The sequence below is a fragment of the Phyllobates terribilis genome, unplaced genomic scaffold (assembly GCF_046119375.1).
Source record: "Phyllobates terribilis strain yellow unplaced genomic scaffold, ASM4611937v1 Scaffold_3__8_contigs__length_932513732, whole genome shotgun sequence".
Lineage (NCBI taxonomy): Eukaryota > Metazoa > Chordata > Amphibia > Anura > Dendrobatidae > Phyllobates > Phyllobates terribilis.
In genome coordinates this window covers 113,038,215-113,065,717 of record NW_027362763.1, presented here as the reverse complement: position 1 = coordinate 113,065,717, position 27,503 = coordinate 113,038,215, and the positions used below count along the sequence as shown (strand labels likewise).

Here is a 27,503-nt window from a genome sequence, read left to right as displayed (position 1 = left end):
AACTATGTAACTATGTAACTATGTTGCTTCGGTTGTTTATGTTTATCTTGCGATTTTGCCATTATACGGTCAATAGTTGCCACTCTTCACATTGTAGTATGTGTAGATTATGGAGTGGCACCGTTTGAAAATTATACTAGTATAAGTCATCTAGATCATCGTAGGACACTATGGATTATTTCATCACTTTGGATAGGTGAGGGATATGGTTGTTTTTTATTTTTGCTGTTTTACAGTTGACAGTGGCTTCTGGGATTAGGTGTTAGGTGAGTATAAATTAGCTTATTTATTTTCTGTTTTTTACAGGGAACAATGGTGTGAAGATATTCAAGGTAATCCCCTGTCGATCACTGTGCACTGGCAGGCGGGTTTTACGAAGCTCTACATATGAAAATTTGACACTGCAGCTTGCAAAGGAAGGAGCTGAAGAAGCGAAGAGTGAGAATTCTCACAGCAGCTGCAAGCTACACAGGATGTCCCTTCCCCTGACGCCATGTGCCTATTCAAGAAACATAATTCAACAGCGAGTTATGGGGAAAAGATTAATCTCAGTGATACACAAAATAGACCTGAGGGGATGCGGATTGTAACCCTAGTTTTAAACATAGTCCAGCGTAAGGAAAGGAGATACCCAGCACAGCCTTGCAGGGGCCCCTAGGACTCTGATGTTTAGCATCCATGCGTAGCAGGGGCCCGGCTGGGTCCAATGACACCAGAACGGGCTCCCTAGGACTGTCCAGTAAGAACATATGGCCCATTTTAGTTTTGGGAGCTCTTAGCTGGGAAATAACAGGGATGGAGACTTGGGCTCCACCAGGGGTGCAGTAGGGGGAGTGACACAGAGAGTTTGAAGGTCTCTGTAGCTAGAGCCTATTGTCTTTTTCCTGGGGAGGTCGTGATATCAAGTCATCCACCTGATTGTCACAGCTGACACCCGGTGCTATGTGCAAGGAACGGTCCCGCACCGCTCCCTGCACATTAACCCCCGAAATGCTGTGATTGAAATCGATCGCAGCATTCTGGTGGCAAGAGGAGGTTAGCGCGATACTTACCTTCTCTGCCGGCATCCCGCAGCGTCTGAGTCCGGTCCCAGATGTTGTCATGGTGACCCGATGTCATCATGACAACATCCGGGTCATCAGAAGGCAGGAAGTTGCTTTGGTCATGCGCCACGCGTGACCAAAGTAACTTTTCCCTGTGCAGCGCTGACAGGCTGCATAGCACAGGGATGGTGATGAAGTTAACCCCTTTAGTGAACAGGGTAAAAAAATAAAATAAAAAACAAAACATAAAAAGATGCTTTATCATCATACCACCAAACAAAAAATGGAATAAAACGAGATCAAAAAGACAAATGTAAATAAAAATGGTACCGCTGAAAACGTCATCTATCCCGCAAAAAACAAGCCACCATACAGCTCCAACGGCAGAAAAATAAAACATTTATAGCTCTCTAGCGATGCATAAACAATTCTTTTTTCTATAAAATAGTTTTCATTGAGTAAAAGTGCCATAACGTGAAAAAAAATATAACTGTGGTACCGCTGTAAACGTACTGACCCGAAGAATAAAGCTTCCTTATCAATTTGACGACACATAGAACGGCATAAAAAAACCACCAAAAAACAATTCGTGAATTGTTGTTTTTTGTTTATTCTGCCTTCCAAAAATCGGAATAGAAAGCAATCAAAAAATGTAATGTGCCCAAAAATGGTACCAATAAAAACATCAACTTGTCCCACAAAAAAAAAAAAAAATCACATGACTCTGTCGGCCGAAATATGGAAAAATTATAGCTCTCAAAAAATTGCGATCCATAAACTAGTCTTTGCAATAAAAAGGGTTTTTTAGTGTGTGACAGCTCTCAATCATAAAAACCTGATATGAATCTAGTATCCCTGTAATTGCACCGACCCGAAAAATAAAGTTGTCTAATCACTTATACCGCACGAGGAATGGCGTAAAAAATAAACTTTAGCGTTAGGGATAGGGTTGTGCTAGGGTTAGGGTTAGTGTTTTGCTAGGGTTAGGGTTGGGCTAGGGTTAGGGTTGTGCTAGGGTTTGGGTTGGGCTAGGGTTAGGGTTGGGCTAGGGTGAGGGTTGAGCTAGGGTGGGGCTAGGGGTAGGGTTGGGGTAGGGTGGAGCTAGGGTTAGGGTTGGGCTAGGGGTAGCATTGAGCTATGGGTAGGGTTGTGCTAGGGTTAGGGTTGTACTAGGGCTAGGGTTAGGGTTGTGCTATGGTTAGGCTAGGATTGGGTTAGGGTTGGGCAAGGGTTAGGGTTGCGTTAGGGTTGAGCTAGGGTTAGGGTTGGGCTAGGGTTAGGGTTGAGCTAAGGTTGCGTTTGGGCTAGGGTTGTGGTTGTATTAGGGTTGGGGTTTGGATTTTTTCAGAAGTAAAGAAAAAAATACCGTCTATATGGCAACTAATGTTGAGCACAAGAGCTCGCTACTTGAGTTTGCATCGGGTGCTCAGGTATGCACCGAGTATAGCGGGTGCTCGAGTGACATGCTCAAGTCTCCGCCTCAAATGTTTTGCAGCTGTTATACAGCCAAAAAAACCTTGCTGGGACTTCTTGTCATGCACAAGCGATCCCCACATGTTTTTATTTGGGTGACTAACAACCATGAAACATGCGGGCGGGGACTCGAGCATGTCACTTGAGCACCCGCCATACATGGTCCATACCTGAGTACCCGATGCAAACTCAAGTAGCGAGCACTTGCACTCAAGACTAATGACAACTTATTCAATATGATGACCTAATGTTATCAAATTCTGTGTCGTACCTCTGGGTTCAAAATGTTCACTATACCCCTTGATAAAATCCTTCAGGGGTGTAGTTTCCAAAATGGCGTCACTTGGGGGGGGGGGGGGTTTCCACTATTTAGGCACATCAGGGGCTCCCCAGTGCTGCCTATCTGATTAGCGAACCGGGGGGTCCTCTGTTCTCTGTACAGGGCCCAGTGGGTGTGAGGGCGGGGCTTAGGGGCATGGCCATCGGAACCCGGAGCCCACCGGGGGTTTTCCCGATCATACGGTGGGCCAGTACGCCCCTGCCCATAATCCCAGCTGGGGGCTGGGATTCGAAGCATGGTAAGGCCCAAACTAGACATGGCCACCATGAATTTCTAGTAAACAGAAAAAAACACATGTAGGGACTCCATCTTTAATAAAAAAAAAAAATCCTCGTTCCGACGTAATCCATGGGTCTTCTGTCTTCAGCTCTGCTACATATTTGCCATCAGAGAAATATGTCTGCTGACAGATGAGCAGGCACAGAATGACACTGGAGCACTGTTACTGTGTAGTGCGGCACTATGTTGCTTTTTTGTCATTTCATGCTGTGTAGAAATCTTGGGAAAAGTGTGGATTGTGCTCTGGAAGTGATCAGTTATAGCTAACTATGTTATTTTCTGCAGAGATAAGTCCTGCATAGAAGATGGGATATATCGGTCTGCAGATAAAGAACTTCACCTAGAGACATCACTGGTGAGTATGTGTATTACCTATGTTGAGTATATGTATTACCTATACACACACACACTGACACTATATACAGAGCTCCTGTGTATAATATTAATGGTGATCATTGCATTACCTGTACACTGACACTATATACAGAGCTTCTGTGTATAATGTCACTGGTGATGACTGATAACCTGTACACTATATACAGAGCTCCTGTGTATAATATCACTGGTGATCACTGTATAACCTGTACACTGACCCAATATACAGAGCTTTTTTACATTTTTATTATTTTAGCATTATTTGTCACTATGTTGTGGCATTATGTGCTTTGGTCATGAGATGACGATATTTGTCCCTTGTATGTGGTATTATTCAGTCACTATGTGGTGGTAATATGTGGTCTCATGGTGTGTCAGTATTTATACCTTGTATCTGGTAGCATTTGATCACTATGTGGTGGTATTATGTGCTTTGGTCATGGTGTGGCGGTATTTGTGCCTTGTATGTGGCATTATTTGGGCACTATGTGGTGGTAATATGTGATCTGGTCACGGTGTGGTGGTATTTCTGCCTTCTATCTGGTAATATTGGTCTTGGTAGAGTGGATTGTGGTTGGTCATTTGTTTTATCTGATATCAATAAGGGGAAACCTCTTTATTTCCAATAGATATTAAATACTTGGATGTTTAACCCCTCCCTGCCCTGTGACTATTACACAGCAGCAGAGATGCAGTTGCAAAGGTTCACCAGAGAAAGCAAGTTGGCATTTGGTGAGATTTTCACCTCTGTATTTATAAGACAAAACCAGGAGTGGGTGAGAAATTCATAAAACATTACCTCGGATTGCTCCACTCCTGGTTTTGTCTTATAAATACAGAGGTAAAAATCTCACCAAATACTCAAAGTGCCACAATCTTCTGACAGTGCTGATTCCACCAATAAATAAGTGATCACCTTCCCAACCTGTGCATCGCTGATGACTTGTTTTCACCAATAAAAACCCTTTAATGCAAACTACAGTAATTGTACATCGCATTTCTGGTGAGCGCACAGTGATGGGCAGAAGCGGCCAATATAATGGGTATAACGGCTAACAGGTATTTGCAAATAGCTGAAGGGTGGGTGGGCCCCTGGAGTCAATGTCCCTGGTGGGCCCCAGACACCCCAGTCCGGCGCTGTTGACAGCAGTGACCTGGGGGTCTGAAATGCTTCCTGGGGCGATCCCCATGCTGTCCCCATGTCATTTGAGCACTGTCACTATCGTTTTGGGCACTTTTTAGGCTTTCTACAGACTGTCGGGGGTGCCGCCGCAAAAATGCTCGGGTCTCCCATAGACTAACATTGGGCTCGTTGCTCGGGTCGAGCACCCGAGTATCACGGTGAGCTCGGCCCGAGCTTCGAGCACCCGAGCATTTTAGTGCTCACTCAACACTAATTGCCACTCTTCGTAATGTGCAAACAATGTCTTCTTCAGGTGGATTCCACCTGGATCCCTCATGAAAAGCACTAGATAAAAATGTAAATGATTGAACATATGCACTGCAATATAAAAACAACTTGCTGTGCATTGTGTATTTTTCAGTCTTTTTCAGCTTCTTTTCTCCGCTTCCAGCTTTGAAAATTATGAAGTGGTTAAAGAAAGTGATCGGTTCATTCTGCTGGTGGCTTCTGTTTGGAAGCCGCTCACTATTTTATATGTAGTTAACAAAAACACTGATGTTTTCCTTAAGTGTCTTCTTATAAAATAAAAAATCAGTGGGTATGCTGGCGTCTATAAGGTGCTGTGTGTACGTACCCTTAGGAATAACAGAATCTCTGGTCATCTCCTCCATTTTTGGCCAGAGTTTAGAGGATTAATGGGAGACATAGAACCGCTATTCTCCAGTTTGGGATCTAACCCTTCAGACATACTATATATGAGGTATAGTATTAATATACCATAAAAGTCAGTAATAATCAATTAAATGCGAAAAGACATTAAACAATTTTAATTTTTTATTTCTTTGAATTAAAATTGCATGGAAGGATGAAGACAAGTTCTTGGAGGAGCCTTCAACTTTTGCACGTGTCTCTTGCTGGTCAGGAGGCCACAGGTAGGTGGTACAACTCCTTCCATACAGGTACAGCATTAATGGTGGATGTGCTGTAGTTTCTTCAGAGCGCTAGATTTGGGGGTTTTCTGTCCTCGAGATGTCAATGGTGCGTTGGTGGCAGCAGCCAAAAATGCAGCTTTCTCTGACAGCACGAGCAGCCCTGGATAATCCACGCCGGCAGGATGTTATCATCCGGCGGAAGAGAGAACCTAGGAGAAAAGATGTAAAACTGATGTAAGTAATGGGACTCCATATTAGAGGACACTACTGTGGTGTCACTGTAGCATGACGTTAGAGGAATCATCCATACAGAGGAGCAGAATCATTGTCAGCCATCATACATGTGACAATCCCACCACTGACGGATAACATCTGCTCCACATGACTTCTTCTCACTGACGTCATACAACATGGAGATTATCGTCACACTTACCTCGCCTAGTTTCCCCCTCTTCAACTTTCTCTGTTTTTAGTTGTTTTCTCAGTGTTCGAAAATATTTTCTTCTCTTCTGAACTGGAGATTCTAATCAAAAAGCCAGAAAAAAATGTTGATTATAAACTCCTAAAAGATGAGCTTTGTATCTTTATAGAGTTATGCACCTGATTAATATGAACCTGTAGCTTTTCTGGGTTCCGGTGGTGTCTCCCCAAAGAACCATGTCCCCATATTAATATGACATTACTTTCAGCAAGCCACAGTGTTATATAATCAGTTAGATAAAACTTCATTGTAACTTTAAAGAAGACCCATCACCAGGTCAAAAGTGTCCAAGATTCGCTCTTATTTTATGTCGGCTTCTCCCCTGAGTATTCTGATATTTGTTTTCCTAAAATCCACAGTACGGTTGTAGAGATATGGGACTTTTTATTTAGTGTTAATTATTATGGTCTTTATCATGTGGGCGTGGTAACCTAAGGGCACGCCCCAGAGGATCCTGTGAGCACCGCCCCTTTGTAAAGAATAAAAATTACCACTAATTACAAAGGCCCATAACTCTGGAACCTTATGGGGGATTTTAACAAAACAAAAAATAGAATACTCAGGGGAGCAGAAAGAATAAAGGAAGTAATTTTAGAGCCTTAATATTTAAATTTTGGATCATAGGCTATAATTGGATGGCCTATAAACCTGTACATACCTGACAATGAGGGCGAGGATGACTCACTGTTTTTAGCAGTAAAACACTGATTGTCTCCAACAGTTTTGGAAGGGGAAGATTCTTTCTGCCTGTTGGTAGAAAAAAGACACGTAAATTACAAGGAATAAACAATAGAATAACGGAAGAACACCTGTCTGTAAGGTCAATTAGGACAACATAGAGGAGATAGCCTGCTCAAGACCACATTTTACCAGCAAGAATGGAGTCTAATTAGTAATATTGGCCTGTAGTGAGTTGGAAATGAATGGTTGGTCGCAACAATCAGCTGTTATTGAAGTTATCACAAGTAAGACCCACAGAGATTGTGTAGTCATGGGGTGGTGGATGCTAGATTTAGATTTGTGTTACTCGTATCTTGTATTTGGATCCGACATATATCAGGACTAAATCTCATAATAATAATAATCTACTCACATTTCTGAGCCTTTTTCATTGATCTCTGGGGAACACCCTGGAGGTGACATAGGCACTTCATTGCCTTCATCACTGTTCTCTTGGGAACACTGTGGAGGTGACATAGGCTCTTCATTGCCTCCATCACTGTTCTCTTGGGAACACTGTGGAGGTGACATAGGCTCTATATTGGTCATCATCCCAGTATTGGTGATATATAGCTAAAACAGATAAAGAAATATAAAATAGATATATTTAATTTTTTTTTGTAATTATAGGTTTCATACATTTTATTAGCCACATACTTACTTTAGAAGACCTTTGATAAGTTGATGCAAAGTTTTTGATTTCTGGCCAGTCATTGTCCTCACTTGTGTCCCCCTCATCTGAATTCATATGTTTGAAGCTGCTACTTCGAGCTAAAAAATACAAGTGTTATTAGAGATTATTAGTATAATACCCAGACAGTCACCATGTTATCACTAATAATGATGAGAACTGATTTTGACATAAAATGAAAGACAAGACACACGTCAGTTTTCTGCAGATGACGTCTCATTTTACTTACTGATAAAGTAGCGGGTGTCCTCATCTGACTTTAGGTCAGGAACGAACAGGGGCTTCTGACTTAAAAGGTTGTCAAAGTCTAAGTCACGCATAAATGGATGAATTTTGATCTCATTTGCGCCTCCTGGAAAAGGAAGACAAGAAAGAAAGTGATACAGTCATTGTCAGAGAAACTGCTCCATATCTGTAGAATTTATGTTAATCTGAACTGAAGATGTAACAGAGCCGACATAAAGGAAATATATTGAACATTATAGCATGAAGAATGGGTAATAGACAAGTAGGTAGAGTACAGAACCTCAGTGCTGATCCTCATGGAACCCATCATTTGTCTGGTCACGCTGTAATAATTCATTGATAATACTATTAATATTACCTGTTCCAAGTCTCAGTGCTGGAATTTTTCTGAGCAGTTGAGTGATGATGCCTCGAGCATTAGTTGGAGGAAAGTAATTACATCTCCAAGGTATATCATCTGTTATATAAAAAGCAAATATTATAAGAAATAAAACCTCTTCATTTATTTTCAGAAAAAAAAATTCCTTAACAAAGCTAGAAAAAACTACAGAACTATTCAAGTCAAATAACAGTGACATCACAAGCATTCAGATTATTTTACTTACCCTGGATGATACTGTGTAAAATATTCCTTCTGCAAGCCCCTGTAAATGGTGGATATCCAAATAGAAATTTATATAGGATGATCCCTATTGACCACCAGTCAACAGGCCTTCCATAACCTATCTTTAGGATAACTTCTGGGGCCATGTAAGTAGGGGTGCCAGCAGTCTGGAAACCAACAGAAAAAGGAGATGATGATCAATAAATATAATTGCGACACATAACATCAGTGGAAATGTTTTTCTAGAGAAATTATAAATCAGAGAAGGAGAAAGAGATGAGATCTGTAAAGTACAAGACCCTGTAAGTAAAGCCTACCTCTTTATCAAGGAACTCTTTGGTGATGTCCTTAGTTGGAGTCTTGTAGAAGTCTGAGTTTGGTCTCATGAGGCCGAGTTTTGAAACCCCAAAATCAGTGACCTTAATATGTCCTGTTGATGTTATCAGGAGGCTGTGAAAGAAAAGATGGTGTCAGCACCATCAGCACCAAGTAATAACCCACAGACTGTATAAGAAACTCTAACTTTCTTCCCCTCTAATATGCTAGAGGGGTCACTTACTTCTCAGGCTTCAGATCTCTGTGCACCACACCATAGCTGTGCAGGTATTCCACAGCAAGGACCGTTTCCGCAATGTACATACGGGCCAAGAGGACCGGTAAAGGACCCCTGTGCTTTAGAAGGGTACCACAGTCACCTCCTACAGGAGAAAGCAAATATGAGAACTGAGGGTTTGTTACAATGTAAATTACACATGATGAGTGGGAATGTGAAGAAGGCGGAGACATTGGGACAGGATGGTCTATATATACTGTATAATGTAGTGCGTATACTGTATACTGCAGATAGACCCTATACATAGAGACAGAGCCTCATCTACGAGCCTCTAATTTTTTTCTCTGTGAACGTTCTTATCTATAAAAACTCTTCAAAAAGACAAATCTTCCTTTTACCCATAGTGGAAATTGCTGCCGTGCTCAGCGAGGACATACTGGGGGACTTTCATAGAGATCAATGGTTTTTCAGGCATCTTGGTAACAGATGACTTATAATAATTGCAAAGAGGACATGTAACCGTCCATGTGGGCACATTGTGGTCATATATAGGTGCTAGGATTAAGCAGACGTGGGCTGGATATAGATACAATGGATGTGTCCTACCTGGTACATACTCCATGACCATACATAGATGAAGTTTAGTAGGAAAGGAGCAGAACGTGGAGACCACAAAGGGACAATCTGCGAATGCTGAGATGTCCCTCTCCAGAAAGGCCCATTCAAGCCTCTTTGGCTTTTTCAGGTTCTCCTTGTCCATTTTCTTCATAGCGCAGACTTGGTTTGTATCTTTATGGCGAACTAAGTGGACGGCCCTGGAGAGGAGAAAAAAACATGATTTACTATAAATTCTTAATAACAATCTATCTATAGATCTCATCAAATGATCTCCTGTATTAATGATTAATGTGGGGCCATCACTAGAAAACCATGTCTATAAATACATAAAATACTCCACAAATGATCACCAATGGGGGGTCCTCATCCACGTCACATCCTAACTGACCTGAATAGTGACAGATAGATGTGGACTGTGATGTGAACTCATAATTTGTCCATGGGAACATAACATGGGAAGGGCGCAGAGACATCGTCATAAGGAGCCCTGGGAAATATATATAATACCAAAGTAAAGCTCACCCAAAGGCTCCACTGCTGATCAGTTTGATCGGTTTATAGTCGCTCTTACAAGGATTTCTCCCCAGGTTCAATGATCCGATCGCGGCCTAAAAAGGAATAAGAAATGACATTAAGACATAGAAACTGCAGGGGAATAAAAGCTGAAGATGCAGGAACGTCTCTCTTCTATATTATGTCCATGATGATTACACTGCAGCAGATGTAGGGGACGTGATACAAGCCGGACCCTGCACAGACACTATTATATTATAGGAGATATCCCCCTTATACAAAGACACAGGCGGAAATACAAACTCCGCACCACTGAGTACAGACTGTCCTCACAGATGATGAAGCCACAGGGACAGGTGGCCATAAAATACCCTGTGTCTGCCTGGAGTGGACATGGAGGCCTCCACCATCATAAATCTGACCTTCTGCTAAATGGCTGGTAATCTGGAGAAGATCAGACAACAAGGACATGAGATGTAGACCTGTGTCTGCCTGGAGAGGACAGGGAGGCCTCCACCATCATGAAACTGACCTTCTGCTATATGATTGGTAATCTGGAGAAGATGAGACAAGGACATGAGATGTAGACCTGTGTCTGCCTGGAGCGGACATGGAGGCCTCCACCATCATAAATCTGAGCTTCTGCTATATGGCTGGTGATCTGGAGAAGATCAGAGAACAATGACATGAGATGGAAACCTGTGTCTGCCTGGAGAGGACAGGGAGGCCTCCACCATCATGAACCTGAGCTTCTGCTATATGGCTGGTGATCTGGAGAAGATCAGACAACAAGGACATGAGATGTAGAAGATGATAGATCCTTACCAGGCGCTCCACTGAGTAGGCCGGATACTCCAGTACAAGCAGGACATTTTGGGCCAGTTGTTTAATAAAGGCCAATTCTCCACTTTGGGATTTTTCTTCAGCCTATAGAGATGAAAACAAAGAAGAAAGGAAAATCATGAGAGAAAAAGCAAAACGGAGGAGGCCATTTATATCACCATGTTACTTATGCTATCTACACTACAAGTACTACATGACAACTGACGAGGGATCCGGTCGCTTGTAAACCTTTAAATCCCCACGTCCTCCCTCCATACCCAATGTATGTATATAAGACACATGGCTGCTTGTGACCTGTGTAAAATGGCCACAGCAGACTCCAACTCAAAACGCGGGGTGACTGCAACAATGATAGCCCCACAATTATATACAGTAGATATCTAATAGGCTTTAAACCAGAAGAAAAACAACACCTAATTAAGAGTTAGACCCTAGCCGCACCACACCGACACCACACCGACACAAGGGTTAAGGCATTAATATCCCACATTAATACCACTATCCTCACAGGACCGAAGTCCACTAGTTATATTGAGATGTAACCAAAGTCACTATTCCCCCAACAGTAACCTCCGTCCAAAGGACATCACATTTATCAAGACTCTGACCCAAACCTATCCCCCACCGCTGTGACCGTCCCAAAACCTCTACTTATCAAGTGCCAGCCATCAAACTTTCCTCCCATCTCTTTATAAGGGCGGGTTGGATGCTTGAACGTGAAACTCCTACCTTCTTCCTTTTATTGTCCCCCTGTAACCCAGCTCCTCAACTCCTTCCCGCAAATGTACGGGTTATTAACATCCTGGAAGGGTCCTCACATGTGGAGGGGGCTCAGGAGCTGAGCTCCCCAAACATGCGTATATGAAATAGCCAGCATCTGTCCCTAAAAACCGTGGACAACGCAGAATTCTTCTGTTAACCATTTAAATAAAGCTGTCAGTCTGTGACAGTATCATTTCAATTGTGCATGCACCGATGCCTGAGCACTCTTGCTTTCATCGGCCCTCTACAAGGCGATCACAGGGGTCTAATGCATTTCTAGGACAACCAGGGGTCTGCTGAAGACCTCCGTTGCTGAAACCACGGTCCTCCTTGTGAAGCTTAGCTATAGGCTGAGCTCCAGAGGAGATCCAGATTTTCACTATATAGCGCAATACTGTAGTATTGCAATATATAGTATGAGCGATTTGCAGGATTAAGTCCCCTAAGGGAACGAAAAAAAAAAATTAAAAATAAAGAAGAAAAGATTTAAAAAAAATGTTAAAAATATAAAAGTTCAAATCACTCCTCTTTTCACCATTTAAAATAAAGAAAGGAAAAAATGAATGATCATATTTGATATTGATGCGGTTGTTAAAGTCTGATCTTTTAAGATAGGGAATTAATTAATACGATCAATAAACACCGAAAAGAGGAAAAAAAATTGGATTTGTGGGGTTTTTTTGTCTTCTCATTTCACTTAAAAACATTAATAATAAACAATCAAAACACCCATAGAATCTATGATTCTATGACACTCTATGTACACAAAGTTCACTGCAAAACTCAAATCTTCACTCATCCCAATCGACAGAAAACTAAAATGTTATGGGTCCCTGAATATAGCGACACAAAGAATCATTGCATCTCACTTGGAGTTTTTTTCCCTTGTTTCAGTACAATGTATGGTAAATAGAATGGAGCCACTGAAAGCTACAACTTGTCCTGCAAAAGAATCAAGCCCTCACATGTCTATGGCAATGGAAAAATAACAAATTTATGGCTCTTGAAAGAAAGTGAGGAAAAAATGAAGGCATAACAACTGAAAACTCTGTGGTCCATAATTGGTTAACCAATCCAATTCCCCCCTACCTCCACAACCCTCCCAATAACCCTGTAGATATCACCCTCTCCCTTGTCATGTAGCCTGTATGCCCTATTACTGCTCCCCGGCTATTCTTATCTGGGTATTTGGTACAGGTTAAACTTATATTCCATTATTATTTTCCATTATTACTATATGATTTGTGCAGATTGTCTGCTATTTACCTGTTGTACTAATGTCCATATGTTCTTCTGTAAATGCTCAAGATATTCTGAGCTTATATGACCTCGTTTGTATTTGGTCAGGCAATCTCTCACAAGCTCCATTACCAGCCGGTAAATGAAGCTGAGGACGCCATCGGGTAGTGGTAGCACAAAGTCAGGGTCATAGGTGGTAAGAATCCCCTGGAGTAGTGCTAACACCTGAAGTCTGTCTGGAGGAATTCCAGACATTTCCAGTAAATCCAAGCGCAGTCTGTATATGACTAGCTATATGGCTTATCACACCGACAACAATGACACCGGAAAGTCAAAGTGACAACTAGAGTGTAATCACTTGTAGAAATAGTGATGGTTAATTGTGATGTCATAATGGAATCTTGTGTTCTACTCTTAAAGGGGCAGCTTACCTTATAAGGAAGTTGCCTAGCATCCCTTAAGGAGGCAACAATATAGGCTGAGCATCGGTACCATATGCAGACATGGATGATAGAACTATGGACGCTTTACTCTTCTGAGCAGTTAGAGTATTATTATGTTGTTACATAAATTATTTATATCTGTTCCACACAATAAAAATTACAGTGTTTTGTATCAATAAGAAAGTCATATTCCGGGGCTAAAAGACAATGTATATCTTTGTACCGTGTTAGGGGCTAAAAGAAGTATCTTTACTGAGGGAACAGGGCCGGACTAGGGGCTGCGCCCAGCTCTGGCATAGGACGCACACAGGCCCATGTTACTCTCCCACACCCACTTTCAAAGATGAGGGTCTCTATTACAAATATGACCCTGCCTACCATTGGAGAAAATCTAAATTTACTACTCCCCGTGATACCAATTTATTAGGATGATCATTTAGGTCTCTTTATCACATTAATAGTTCCCCTTGGGCATCCTTATAATAATAAGAGTGCCCCTCTGGGTTTCCTTATAATAATATTAGTGCCCCTCTGGGTCTCCTTATAATAATAATAGTGCCCCTCTGGGTCTCCCTATAATAATAATAGTGCCCCTCTGGGTCTCCTTATAATAATAATAATAGTGCCTCTCTGGGTCTCCTTATAATAATAATAGTGCCCCTCTGGGTCTCCCTATAATAATAATAGTGCCCCTCTGGGTCTCCTTATAATAATAATAGTGCCCCTCTGGGTCTCCCTATAATAATAATAGTGCCCCTCTGGGTCTCCCTATAATAATAATAGTGCCCCTCTGGGTCTCCTTATAATAATAATAGTGCCCCTCTGGGTCTCCTTATAATAATAATAGTGCCCCTCTGGGTCTCCTTATAATAATAATAGTGCCCCTCTGCGTCTCCTTATAATAATAATAGTGCCCCTCTGGGTCTCCTTATAAGATTAAAGGGAATCTGTCAGAAGGATCAGCCCTCCCTCCCAAGCCGTCTATATGGGCATACGTTATACACGTGGTCCCTTTACCAGCGAGGTTGGTCGACTGGGATAAGAAAATCATTCAACGAGAGACTAGATGGATTTTATTAACGAATGGCCTATTGTTATAGTGTGATCACTATTCAGTATGGCCCTATTACATAGACTATCACCATACAGTGTGTAGGCCAATTGTGGCTGCGCTCTTCTATACGGCATAGTCGGCCATTTGGACGGACTTCTTTTCTTTATCTATACTTTTAATCTTGGCTGCACTGAATATTGATTCAGGGTTAAATGATTCTCCTTTGTGTGTGCATCGATTATATCTGGTACATTTACACTATATTAATACATCCTCTATATTTATAATATATCTATACACCTATATTCCCTGTTGTCTTGTTGCCTAGCCATTATGGGAACCAATCTGGACCTATGATGTGATAAATACTTGATGAGATCCATAAAACAGCGCCCCCTATTGGAGCCCACTGTGCGTTTCAAGCATGGACCTTCTGGTATCTGTATGGGGAGGAAACCTCTCGCTGGAGCGCCGCGTGCCTCCCAATGCGCACTGACGCCCCCTCCGGTCTCATCGCTGGAACACATTTTTATGTAAAGTGTCATTGAATGCAGCAGCCGGGTCTAAGCTCCTAATAAACACAACCCTCCGCCTGCCCCGCTGTGTTATTACAGGCTCTATTCCCCTTCAAGCCTAAGCGTCAGAATGCCTGCTCCTCCTCTTACCTCCCCCTTTCACCTGCTGTTATAGTACAGCCTGTCTGGGCTCTGTATTAAAGCCTCTTATTAACCCTCTCCCCCTATGTATCTACTGGTAGACCCCATATTAATATAAGCCCCTTGCATACCATGAGTTGCAATATTATTATTGTAAGAAACCCCATGTGCACTATTATTATCAGGCATAGATGGGGGCATTATTATTCAGTATCGGCACACAGGGGGCATTATTACTATCTAAGGCAAGGGTGGGCAATTAATTTTCCAAAGAGATCACATGAGAGACCATGACTGTTGCGGAGAACGAACCAATAGACAGATATGAATTCTGCTCAATATTCATATCAACATATTAATTACATTTATTATAATATATTAATATTATCACTAGAGATGAGCGGTGTTCGACTCGAACTGTTCGCCAATCTCAAATTCGAGCTGTTTTGGGCGGTGTTCGAGCCGTTCGGCGAACACGAACAATTTGAAAAAAATCCGGCTGTTCGAGGTTATGTTCCATAACTGTTCGTGCACCAAAATCATAACTGGATTTTTTCTCAGTAATGCTGAAAATTAATGTTAATACGCAGTTTGAGTGTACAGCGGGGCGGGGGGAGGGGCAGGGGATGGATCTCTGCAGAAATAATGAAGATCTCCATTTTTTTTTCTCTTTCCCCCATTTACAGCGGGGAGATGCAATCTGTCAGCCTATCAGCAGCGCACACACGGAGCGAACTGCTTTTTTCACACAAGCAAAGGCATGTGTCATTGGCAGTGTATGTCACATGTCCTTGCCCTATAAGACCCAGCCATTTTCCACGTAGCCACCATTTTCTCACTGCTGCAGCTGCGTGTTAGACGGCACCGCTGTTGCTGTGTGCGCTATACTTTGAGTGTTCATTTCAAGCCAATTTTCGCACAAATCTACAGATAGCTTGGGAGTAGGGGATAGTTGTGATTGCAGTCCTTTTGAGGACTAGGTTACATCATTTCCTACGACTTTTATCAGGCAGGTCTGTGCTCTTAAATAGATAGGTTGGGAGTAGGGTCTACTTGTAATTGCAGTCCTTTTCTGGACTAGGTTACAGCATTTCCTAGGACTTTTTGCTAGGCAGGTCTGTGCCAGTGCTGTGCAAGTTTTTTTCACAGCATTTGGCTAAATCTAGCTAAGCAAATCCTTTTTGGCCTCTTGCAGTGTGTGTTAGTCAGTGGAGTAGCCTATCTGTGTTGCAAGCTATACCACCTGTGTATAGAATACAAATTTTTTTACTGCACCTAGCCAAGTAAAACCTTTTGGGTATAGCATCATTCTATTAGTCCATCTATACTAACCTCCACCAGGTTGCAAATTAAAAATAATTTTTATCTGCATCTAGCTCTGAAAAAAAATGTGGTCTTGTAGCAGTGTGTGGGACTTGTTCTATTAGTCCATCTATACTAACCTCCACCAGGTTGCAAATTAAAAATAATTTTTATCTGCATCTAGCTCTGAAAAAAAAATTGGGCTTGTAGCAGTGTGTGGGACTTGTTCTATTAGTCCATCTATACTAAGCTCCACCAGGTTGCAAATTAAAAATAATTTTTATCTGCATCTAGCTCTGAAAAAAAATTTGGGCTTGTAGCAGTGTGTGGGACTTGTTCTATTAGTCCATCTATACTAACCTCCACCAGGTTGCAAATTAAAAATAATTTTTAGCTGCATCTAGCTCTGAAAAAAAATTTGGGCTTGTAGCAGTGTGTGGGACTTGTTCTATTAGTCCATCTATACTAACCTCCACCAGGTTGCAAATTAAAAATAATTTTTATCTGCATCTAGCTCTGAAAAAAAATTTCGGCTTGTAGCAGTGTGTGGGACTTGTTCTATTAGTCCATCTATACTAAGTTCCACCAGGTTGCAAATTAAAAATAATTTTTATTTGCATCTAGCTCTGAAAAAAAATTTGGGCTTATAGCAGTGTGTGGGACTTGTTCTATTAGTCCATCTATACTAAGCTCCACCACCTGTGTATGTAATAAAATTGTTTTACTGCATCTAACCCAGCCAATACTTTTGGGCTAATACAACAGTTTGGCCACTCAGCTCTGCTCGGTTCCCATCCATTGTTTTTTTGTGCAAACAACTCCAGAGTTGTCAATTAGTTAACCACCAAAATGAGTGGAAAAAGGCCTGCTGATGGTGGAAAGGGGAATAGGTGTGTTGGGAAGGGAAAAAAAGGTTGTGTCCGTGGGGTAGGTGTTAAAGCAACAGTAACATCTGCAGAAGAAAGACCATCTTCCAGCCAAACTAAGATGTCTACTTCTTTTAGTGGACAATGTGATAAGATCCCTTTCTTACGGCCACGCCAATCGCTACAAATTCCAGATGAGGCACAAAAACAGCAGGTGCTTCAACGGATATCAAGTGCTCCTTCAAGTGGGCTTCAAGTTATGACCACCATACTGATTACTAACAGTATAAACACTGATATTATCACTGCGCAGCAACCATGTAGTGGTATAATTGTATATATCAATTCCAGTGCTCTGCATACTATATACAGTACAGACCAAAAGTTTGGACACACCTTCTCATTAAAAGATTTTTCTGTATTTTCATGACTATGAAAATTGTACATTCACACTGAAGGCATCAAAACTATGAATTAACACATGTGAAATTATATACTTAACAAAAAGGTGTGAAACAACTGAAAATATGTCTTATATTTTACTTTCTTCAAAGTAGCCACCTTTTGCTTTGATGACTGCTTTGCACACTTGTCATTCTCTTGATGAGCTTCAAGAGGTAGTCACCGGAAATGGTTTTCACTTCACAGGTGTGCCCTGTCAGGTTTAATAAGTGGGATTTCTTGCCTTATAAATGGGGTTGGGACTATCAGTTGTGTTGTGCAGAAGTCTGCTGGATACACAGATGATAGTCTTACTGAATAGACTGTTAGAATTTGTATTATGGCAAGAAAAAAGTAGCTAAGTAAAGAAATACGAGTGGCCATCATTACTTTAAGAAAGGAAGGTCTGTCAGTCCGAAAAATTGGGCAAACTTTGAAAGTGTCCCCAAGTACAGTTGTAAAAACCATCAAGCGCTACAAAGTAACTGGCTCACCAAAAGTACCACCCCAGGAAAGGAAGACCAAGAGTCACCTTTGCTTCTGAGGATAAGTTTATCCGAGTCACCAGCCTCAGAAATCGCAGGTTAACAGCAGCTCAGATTAGAGACCAGGTCAATGCCACACAGAGTTCTAGAAGCAAACACATCTCTACAACAACTGTGTTAATTCATAGCTTTGATGTCTTCAGTGTGAATGCACAATTTTCAAAGTCATGAAAACACCGAAAAATCTTTAAATGAGAAGGTGTGTCCAAACTTTTGGTCTGTACTGTATGTGCATAGTGTGCTGGTAATTGTACAAATATATGTATATTAAGTCATCTACCATCTCTCTGATCATAGTTGTTCACTTTCCCTTTTCTTTTTCATTCAGCCCACACCACCATAACCACTTCTTCCATCCATGACTTGTATCTGCTAGAGATGAGCGGTGTTCAACTAGAACTGTTCGCCAATCTCAAATTCGAGCTGTTTTGGGCGGTGTTCGAGTTGTTCGACGAACCCGAACGATTTGCAAAAAATTCGGCTGTTCGAGGTTATGTTCGATAACTGTTCGTGCACCAAAAGCGTGTCCTGCATGTCTGGCGCTATTTAGAGCACCAATCATGTAGGGATTGTCTGCCACTCACTGTAATGCCACAGCCATGGTGGTTGTGGCATTACACTGATTGCCCAAATCGATGGGAACAGTGCCAACAGTGAAACATGAAAAGCCGGCAATTCAGCAGCGGCATATACCGGTACCCGACAATTTAGAATCGAAAGAATAGAGCTTCACACATAGATTAGATAGATAGAAACATGTCAGCCACATATATATGAAGTACAGTGACAGTGTTGCTTATTGTACTTGTCATTTAGTGTAAAGGATTTATCAAAAAAAATAATAGTGTTTTCATGCACCGTCTCTTTAAAAAAGCCGGCCGGCAATTCAGCATCTGTACCCGACAATTTATAACAGAAGGAATAGAGAATCACACATAGATTAGATAGATAGAAACATGTCAGTCACATATATAAGAAGTACAGTGATAGTGTTGATTACTGTACTTGTCATTTAGTGTTAAAATAAAGGATTTATTTAAAAAAAAATTGGCGTGGGGTTCCCCCTAATTTTAGGCTCTAGCGGAGGTTAAGCAGACGGCTGGGGCAGATGTTTGAAGCCTGGGAAGGGGGTAATACCCACGGAGCTTCCCAGGCTACTAATATCAGCCCCCAGCGGAATACCTAGCCTTTACTAGCTATTAAAATGGGGGACCCCACAAAAAAATGACGTGGGGTCCCCCCTATTTTAATAGCTAGCAAAGGCTAGGCAGACAGCTGGGGGCTGATATTAATAGCCCAGGAAGGGTGCCATGAATATTGGCCCCCTCCCAGGCTAGAAACACCAGCCGTCAGCCGCCCCAGAAATGGCGCATCCATAGGATGCGCCAATTCTGGCACTTAGCCTCGCTCTTCCCACTGCCCTGTAGCGGTGGCAGTGGGGTAATAGGGCTGGGGTTGATGTCAGCTTATAATGCCAGCTGACATCAAGCCCAGGTTAGTAATGGAGAGGCGTCTATAAGACACCCCCATTACTAACCCCATAGTCAAAGTTAAAAGAAAACACAAACACCCAGAATAAAGTCCTTTAATTGAAATAAAGACACAATCCTTTATTGTTCTAAATTAAACCATACTTACCACCACGCCCATTCCAGCTGAAGCCAACGATCTCCTGCAATAAAAGTAAAATAATAAAGCAACCTCATCCTTACCTTTCCATGGTTCCCAGACAGCTTCAGCTCTGCTACATCGAGATGACAGGCTGGACCGCAGCAGAACGCTGCCATCCAGCCTGTCATCCCGCAGACACTGAGAAGCGCAGGCATGCTTGCGCTCCTCAGTGTCTCGCTGTGATGGCATAAAGATGAGCCGACAATGAACTCGGCTCACCTCATGCACGTCACTGACAGCGTGGGAGAATTCTCCTGCACTCAGCGCTTCAGCGTGAGAATTTTCCCACGCTGTCAGTGACGTGCATGAGGTGAGCCGAGTTCATTGGACATGAATGAGCTCACCTCATGCACGTCACTGACAGCGTGGGAAAATTCTCACGCTGAAGCGCTGAGTGCAGGAGAATTTTCCCACGCTGTCAGTGACGTGCATGAGGTGAGCTCATGTCCAATGAACTCATCTCACCTCATGTACGTCACTGACAGCGTGGGAGAATTCTCACGCTGAAGCGCTGAGTGCAGGAGAATTTTCCCACGCTGTCAGTGACGTGCATGAGGCTGATATTTAAATTTGGCGCACAAATCGGTGATTGGTCGCGGGCAGCGTCCGCGACCAATCAGCACAGTAGTGTTTAACTTTGGCGGCAAGATCAGTGATTGGTCGCGGTCAAGACGGCGACCAATCACCGATTTGTGCGGCACATTTAAATAGCGGCCGCGACCAATTGGATGTCAGCGCCGCTCCCCGGTCCTCCCTTTACACCCTAGCCGCATGGATTTCAGCGGCGCTGCCTGTGCGGCTACTTCCGCTGCGAGAACCCGGGACATGAGCGGCCGCTCGCAGCAGAAGTATCCCGACCCGCAGCGCCGCTCCCCGGTCCTCCCTTCACACCCTAGCCGCTGATGTCCCCACAGTATCCGCATGGTGTTACAAAGGTCCGGACATTTGTGTTAAAAATCGCTGATTGGTCGCGGGCGCTGGGAAAATTCTCACGCTGAAGCGCTGAGTGCAGGAGAATTTTCCCACGCTGTCAGTGACGTGCATGAGGTGAGCTCATTCATGTCCATTGAACTCAGCTGACCTCATGTACGTCACTGACAGCGTGGGAGAATTCTCACGCTGAAGCGCTGAGTGCAGGAGAATTCTTCCACGCTGTCAGTGACGTACATGAGGTGAGCTGAGTTCATTGGACATGACCTCGGCTCATCTGGATGCCGTCACAGCGAGACACTGAGGAGCGCAAGCATGCCTGCGCTTCTCAGTGTCTGCGGGATGACAGGCTGGATGGCAGCGTTCTGCTGCGGTCCAGCCTGTCATCTCGATGTAGCAGAGCTGAAGCTGTCTGGGAACCATGGAAAGGTAAGGATGAGGTTGCTTTATTATTTTACTTTAATTGCAGGAGATCATTGGCTTCAGCTGGAATGGGCGTGGTGGTAAGTATGGTTTAATTTAGAACAATAAAGAATTGTGTGTTTATTTCAATTAAAGGACTTTTTTCTGGGTGTTGTGTTTTTTTTAAATACTTTACTAGAAATTCATGGTGGTCATGTCTAATATTGGCGTGACCCCATGAATTTCGGGCTTAGGGCCTGCTGATAATGCCAAGCTGGCCCTAACCCCTTTATTACCCAGTGAGCCACCGCACCAGGGCCCTGGATGAGTTGGGTACAGCGCCAGAAGATGGCGCTTCTATGAACGCGCCATTTTCCGGGGTGGCTGCGGACTGCAATTTGCAGCTGGGGGGACCCAGAAAGCTTGGGCCTCCCTGCGCTGCGGATTCCAGCCCCCAGCTGCCTAGTTGTACCTGGCTGGACACAAAAATAGGGCGAAGCCCCACGTATTTTTTTTTTTTTAATTATTTCATGAAATTCATGAAATAATTAAGAAAAAAAGGGCTTCCCTATATTGTTGTGTCCGGCCAGGTACAAATAGGCAGCTGGTGGTTGGGGGCAGCCCGTTCCTGCCTGCTGTACCTGGCTGGACACAAATATAGTGCGAAGCCCTACGTCAATTTTTTTTAAAATTATTTCATGAAACTAGATGGTGGCCCGATTCTAACGCATCGTGTATTCTAGAATATGTATGCGGCAGACCCGGCGCAATCAGCAGAGCGGTGTTTAAATTTGGCGCCAAAATCGCTGACTGGTTGCGGCCAGCAACCGCGACCAATCAGCAAAGTGGTGTTGAAATTTGGCGACTATATCACTGATTGGTCACGGCCGGCGGTCGCGACTAATCAGCAGAGCGGGGTTTAAATTTTGCGCCAATAATGCTGATAGGTTGTGGTCGCGACCAATCAGCAAAGCGGTGTTTAAATTTGGCGCCAATAATGGTGATTGGTCACGACCTCGACAATTCAGCAGAGCGGTGTTTAAATTTGGCGGCAACAATGTTGATTAGTCGCGGCCGGCGGTCACGACCAATCAGCAGAGCGGGGTTTAAATTTGGCGCCAATAATGCTGATTGGTCGCAACCGCCGGCCGCGACCAATCAGCAGAGCGGTGTTTAAATTTGGCGTCAAAATCGCTGATTGGTCGCGGAAGGCAACTGTGACCAATCAGCAGAGCGGTGTTTAAATTTGGCGCCGATACTGCTGATTGGTCGCGGCCGGCAACAGTGACCAATCAGCCGAGCAGGGTTTAAATTTGGCGCCAATACTACTGATTGGTCGCGGACGGCGACCGCGATCAATCAGCAGAGCGGTGTTTAAATTTGGCGCCAAGAATACTGATTAGTCGCGGCCGGCATCCGCGACCAATTAGCAGAGCGGGGTTTAAATTTGGCGCCAATCTCGCTGATTGGTCGCGGCTGGAGTCCGCGACCAATCAGCAGAGCGTTGTTTAAATTTGGCGCCAATCTCACTGATTGGACGCGTCTGGCGTCCGCGACCAATCAGCAGAGCGTTGTTTAAATTTGGCGCCAAGCTCGCTGATTGGTCGCGGCCGCTATTTAAATGTGGCGCCAAGATCACTGATTGGTCGGGTGCGGAGAGCGCGACCAATCAGCTAATCGTATTGGTGAGGACCGGGGAGCGCCGCTGCCTGGTCGGATACTTCCGTTGCGAGAAGCCGGGAGATGAGCGACTGCTCGCAGCAGAAGTATCCCGACCCGCAGCGCCGCTCCCCGGTCCTCCCTTGACACCCTAGCTGCTGATGTCCCCACAGTATCCGCATGGTGTTACAAAGATCCGGACATTTGTGTTAAAAATCGCTGATTGGTCGCGAGCGCTGCCCGCGACCAATCACCGATTTGGGCGCCAAATTTAAATATCGGCCGCAAGCAATCACCAATCTTGGCTCCACATTTAAACACCGCTGTGCTGATTGGTCGCCGACGCTGGGCGCGACCAATCACCGATTTTGGCGCCACATTTAAATAGCGTCCGCGACCAATCAGTACAGCGGTGTTTAAATGTGGAGCCAAGATGGGTGATTGGTCGCGGAGGATATTTAAATTTGGCGCCCAAATCGGTGATTGGTCGCGGCTGATATTTAAATTTGGCGCCCAAATCGGTGATTGGTCGCGGGCAGCGCCAGCGACCAATCAGCGATTTTTAACACAAATGTCCGGACCTTTGTAACACCATGCGGATACTGTGGGGACATCAGCGGCTAGGGTGTGAAGGGAGGACCGGGGAGCGGCGCTGCGGGTCGGGATACTTCTGCTGCGAGCGCCCGCTCATATCCCGGGTTCTCGCAGCGGAAGTATCCGCACAGGCAGCGCCGCTGACATCCATGCGGCTAGGGCGTGAAGGGAGGACCGGGGAGCGGCGCTGACATCCAATTGGTCGCGGCCGTCTTGACCGCGACCAATCACTGATCTTGCCGCCAAAGTTAAACACTACTGTGCTGATTGGTCGCGGACGCTGCCCGCGACCAATCACAGATTTGTGCGTCAAATTTAAATATCGGCCGCGACCAATCACCGATCTTGGATCCACATTTAAACAACGCTGTGCTGATTGGTCGCAGCCGATATTTAAATGTGGCGCCCAAATCGGTGATTGGTCGCGGTCTTGGCGCGCGACCAATCACTGATCTTGCCGCCAAAGTTAAACACTACCGTGCTGATTGGTCGCGGACGCTGCCCACGACCAATCACCGATTTGTGCGCCAAATTTAAATATCAGTCTCATGCACGTCACTGACAGCCTGGGAAAATTCTCCTGCACTCAGCGCTTCAGCGTGAGAATTCTCCCACGCTGTCAGTGACGTACATGAGGTGAGCTGAGTTCATTGGACATGACCTCGGCTCATCTGGATGCCGTCACAGAGAGACACTGAGGAGCGGAAGCATGCCTGCTCTTCTCAGTGTCCGCGGGATGACAGGCTGGATGGCAGCGTTCTGCTGCGGTCCAGCCTGTCATCTCGATGTAGCAGAGCTGAAGCTGTCATGGGAACCATGGAAAGGTAAGGATGAGGTTGCTTTATTATTTTTCTTTTATTGCAGGAGATCGTTGGCTTCAGCTGGAATGGGCGTGGTGGTAAGTATGGTTTAATTTAGAACAATAAAGAATTGTGTGTTTATTTCAATTAAAGGACTTTATTCTGGGTGTTTGTGTTTTTTTTTTTTAACTTTGACTATGGGGTTAGTAATGGGGGTGTCTTATAGACGCCTCTCCATTACTAACCTGGGCTTGATGTCAGCTGGCATTATAAGCTGACATGAACCCCAGCCCTATTACCCCCTGCCACCGCACCAGGGCAGCGTGGAAGAGCGAGGCTAAGTGCCAGAGTTGGCGCATCCTATGGATGCGCCATTTCTGGGGCGGCTGACGGCTGGTGTTTCTAGCCTGGGAGGGGGCCAATATTCATGGTACCCTTTCTGGGCTATTAATATCAGCCCCCAGCTGTCTGCCTAGCCTTTGCTAGCTATTAAAATAGGGGGGACCCCATGTCATTTTTTTGTGGGGTCCCCCATTTTAATAGCTAGTAAAGGCTAGGTATTCAGCTGGGGGCTGATATTAGTAGCCAGGGAAGCTCCGTGGGTATTACCCCCTTCCCAGGCTTCAAACATCTGCCCCAGCCGTCTGCTTAACCTCCGCTAGAGCCTAAAATTACGGGGAACCCCACGCCAATTTTTTTTTTAATAAATCCTTTATTTTAACACTAAATGACAAGTACAGTAATCAACACTGTCACTGTACTTCATATATATATGACTGACATGTTTCTATCTATCTAATCTATGTGTGATGCTCTATTCTTTCTGTTCTAAATTGTCGGGTACCGCTGTTGAATTGCCGGCCGGCTTTTTTAAAGAGACGGTGCACGAAAACACTATTATTTTTTTAAATAAATCCTTTACACTAAATGACAAGTACAGTAACCAACACTATCACTGTACTTATTATATATGTGATTGGCATGTTTATATCTATCTATGTGTGATGCTCTATTCTTTCTGTTATAAATTGTCGGGTACAGCTGCTGAATTGCCGGCCGGCTTTTTTAAAGAGACGGTGCATGAAAACACTATTATTTTTTTAAATAAATCCTTTACACTAAATGACAAGTACAGTAAGCAACACTGTCACTGTACTTCATATATGTGTGACTGACATGTTTCTATCTATCTAATCTATGTGTGAGGCTCTATTCCTTCTTGTCTAAATTGTCGGGTACCGGTGTATGCCGCTGCTGAATTGCCGGCCGGCTTTTTTAAAGAGAGCGTCTTCTGAGCAGTTTGTCAGCTTTTGGACACCTTTGAAGGTGTTTTCTATGTGTTTCTATGTGTTTTTGTTTGCCTGCCATTGGTTTTAACGGTGTTCGACAGTGTTCTAAGGTGTTCGACGAACAGTTCGACGAACAGTTCCTCGAACATCCCGGTGTTCGACGAACCGAACCCGAACACTACGGGGGTGGCTCAACACTAGTCTCTGCAAAATGTAATTCACGTCACCTCATCGCGTCTTCTGTATGGAGAGTCAGGGTGTTGGAGACCGGAGCAGCACACCCGGGGAACAGGAGCGAGATGAGTATGTTTTTTCTGCATGTATATATGAGTCTATGTGGGGGCTCACACTGTATATACAAAGGCTACGTGGTGGCTCAAACTGTATTTAGGAGGCTATGTGGAGCTCACACTGTATACAGGAGGCTATGTGCGGCCTCATACTGTATATAGGAGGCTATGAGGGTGCTCACAGTATATGTAGGAGGCTATGATGGGGCTCACAATGTATATAGGAGACTATGTGGGGGGCTTATGCTGTATATGGGAAAATATGTGGGGGCTTATACTGCATATAGGAGGCTATATGGGGGCTTATACTGTATTTAGGAGGCTATGTGGGGGCTCATACTGTATAAAGGGACTATGTGGGGCTCATACTGTTTATATAGGGCTGCGTGGGGGTTCATACTGTATATAGGAGGTTACCTAGGGCTCATACTGTATATAGGGAGGCTATGTGTGGGCACATACTGTATACAGTATATGGGGTTATGTGGGGTTCATACTGTATATAGAGTGGCTAAGTGAGGGCTCATACTGTTATAGGAGGATATGTGAGGCTCAACCTCTATATAGAGAGGCTATGTGGGGACTCACACTGTTTATAGGGGGCCATATGGGGGCTCATACTGGATATAGGAAGCTATGTGAGGGTCATACTGTTTATAGGGTCCATGTGGGGGCTCATACTGTTTATAGGAGGAATTGTTCAGGCTCATACTGTTTATAGGAGGATATGTGAGAGCTCACACTCTATATAGAGAGGCTATATGGGGGCTCATACTGTTTATAGGGGGCTATGTGGGGGCTCATCATGTAAATAGGAGGCTATATGAGGGCTCATATTGTATGTAGAAAGTCTATGTGGAGGCTCATACTGTATATAGGGGACTATATGGGGACTCACACTGTATATAGAGGGGCTATGTTGGTCTTATATTATATGTAGGGGGCTGTGTGGGGGCTCATACTGTATATAGGGGCAGTTTTCAGGCTTATACGGTAAATAGGGGAATGTCAGCATACTTAAATATTAAGTGATAATTAGAGTTGAGCCACCCCCGTAAGGTTCGAGTTCGGTTCGTCGAACGCCCGTATGTTCGCCGAACTGTTCGTCGAACTGTTCATGGAACACCGTCGAACACCGTTAAAACCAATGGCAGGCAAACAAAAACACATAGAAACACATAGAAAACACTTCAAAGGTGTCCAAAAGCTGACAAACTGCTCAGAAGACACAACTAACACATGGAAAAGTGACAAGTACATATAGTCATGCAAAAAGAAAAGAGGTTGAGGAGTAAAATGAGGGGGAGACACAGATATAGGCATGTAATGCCCTTCTAAAACCAAAAAAGTGCGAAGCTGACACGGCCAGTCCGTTCTTGCCCATGCGACCTCCGTGTCGCCGGGTTTGGGCCAGAGCTGCGGTGGACCCTGATGCCCAGCCCCCTTCTCCCAATACTGGGGCCTGTCCGCTGGTGGGTCGAGCGAGCCCCCCTGCGGTGGAGGCAGGTCTAAGCTTTTTAATTTAAATTGTCTCTCTAATTTGAATGAGTACACTTTAAATCCTTTTACAAGGATCTATTGGAGGGCAAGTCTGATGCCAGCAGCCGGGGGAATTACAGCTCCAGTAGCGTCCACTAAAGCTGCTGCAGTTAAAAAGCTTTTATAAGGATCGAGCTTGGCGGTCCACTTCAAGGCGTCCTACCGCCAGTCCCAGCCCCTGTGGCTT

The 27,503-nt window shown here is 44.0% G+C and overlaps 1 protein-coding gene and 1 long non-coding RNA gene across 2 annotated transcripts in view; one reads left to right on the top strand and one right to left on the bottom strand.

Annotated features, from left to right (window-relative positions):
* The window catches only part of LOC141257965 (uncharacterized), a 101,127-nt gene extending 95,561 nt beyond the window's left edge, over positions 1–5,566 (top strand). The window contains exons 2-3 of the long non-coding RNA XR_012318146.1: positions 3,421–3,490; positions 5,498–5,566. This is a non-coding gene — a long non-coding RNA (uncharacterized lncRNA). The remainder of the gene's footprint in view (positions 1–3,420; positions 3,491–5,497) is intronic.
* Positions 5,567–5,584: 18 nt separating this feature from the next.
* Positions 5,585–27,503, bottom strand: part of LOC141257834 (microtubule-associated serine/threonine-protein kinase 3-like) — a 60,963-nt gene continuing 39,044 nt past the window's right edge. The window contains exons 2-13 of the mRNA XM_073672849.1: positions 10,001–10,086; positions 9,467–9,675; positions 8,867–9,005; positions 8,625–8,757; positions 8,309–8,474; positions 8,062–8,160; positions 7,687–7,809; positions 7,428–7,537; positions 7,140–7,339; positions 6,705–6,793; positions 5,999–6,088; positions 5,585–5,774 (exon numbers count right to left, since the gene is read on the bottom strand). Coding sequence (XP_073528950.1) covers positions 5,635–5,774; positions 5,999–6,088; positions 6,705–6,793; positions 7,140–7,339; positions 7,428–7,537; positions 7,687–7,809; positions 8,062–8,160; positions 8,309–8,474; positions 8,625–8,757; positions 8,867–9,005; positions 9,467–9,675; positions 10,001–10,086 — 1,584 coding nt within the window. The 3' untranslated portion in view covers positions 5,585–5,634. The remainder of the gene's footprint in view (positions 5,775–5,998; positions 6,089–6,704; positions 6,794–7,139; positions 7,340–7,427; positions 7,538–7,686; positions 7,810–8,061; positions 8,161–8,308; positions 8,475–8,624; positions 8,758–8,866; positions 9,006–9,466; positions 9,676–10,000; positions 10,087–27,503) is intronic.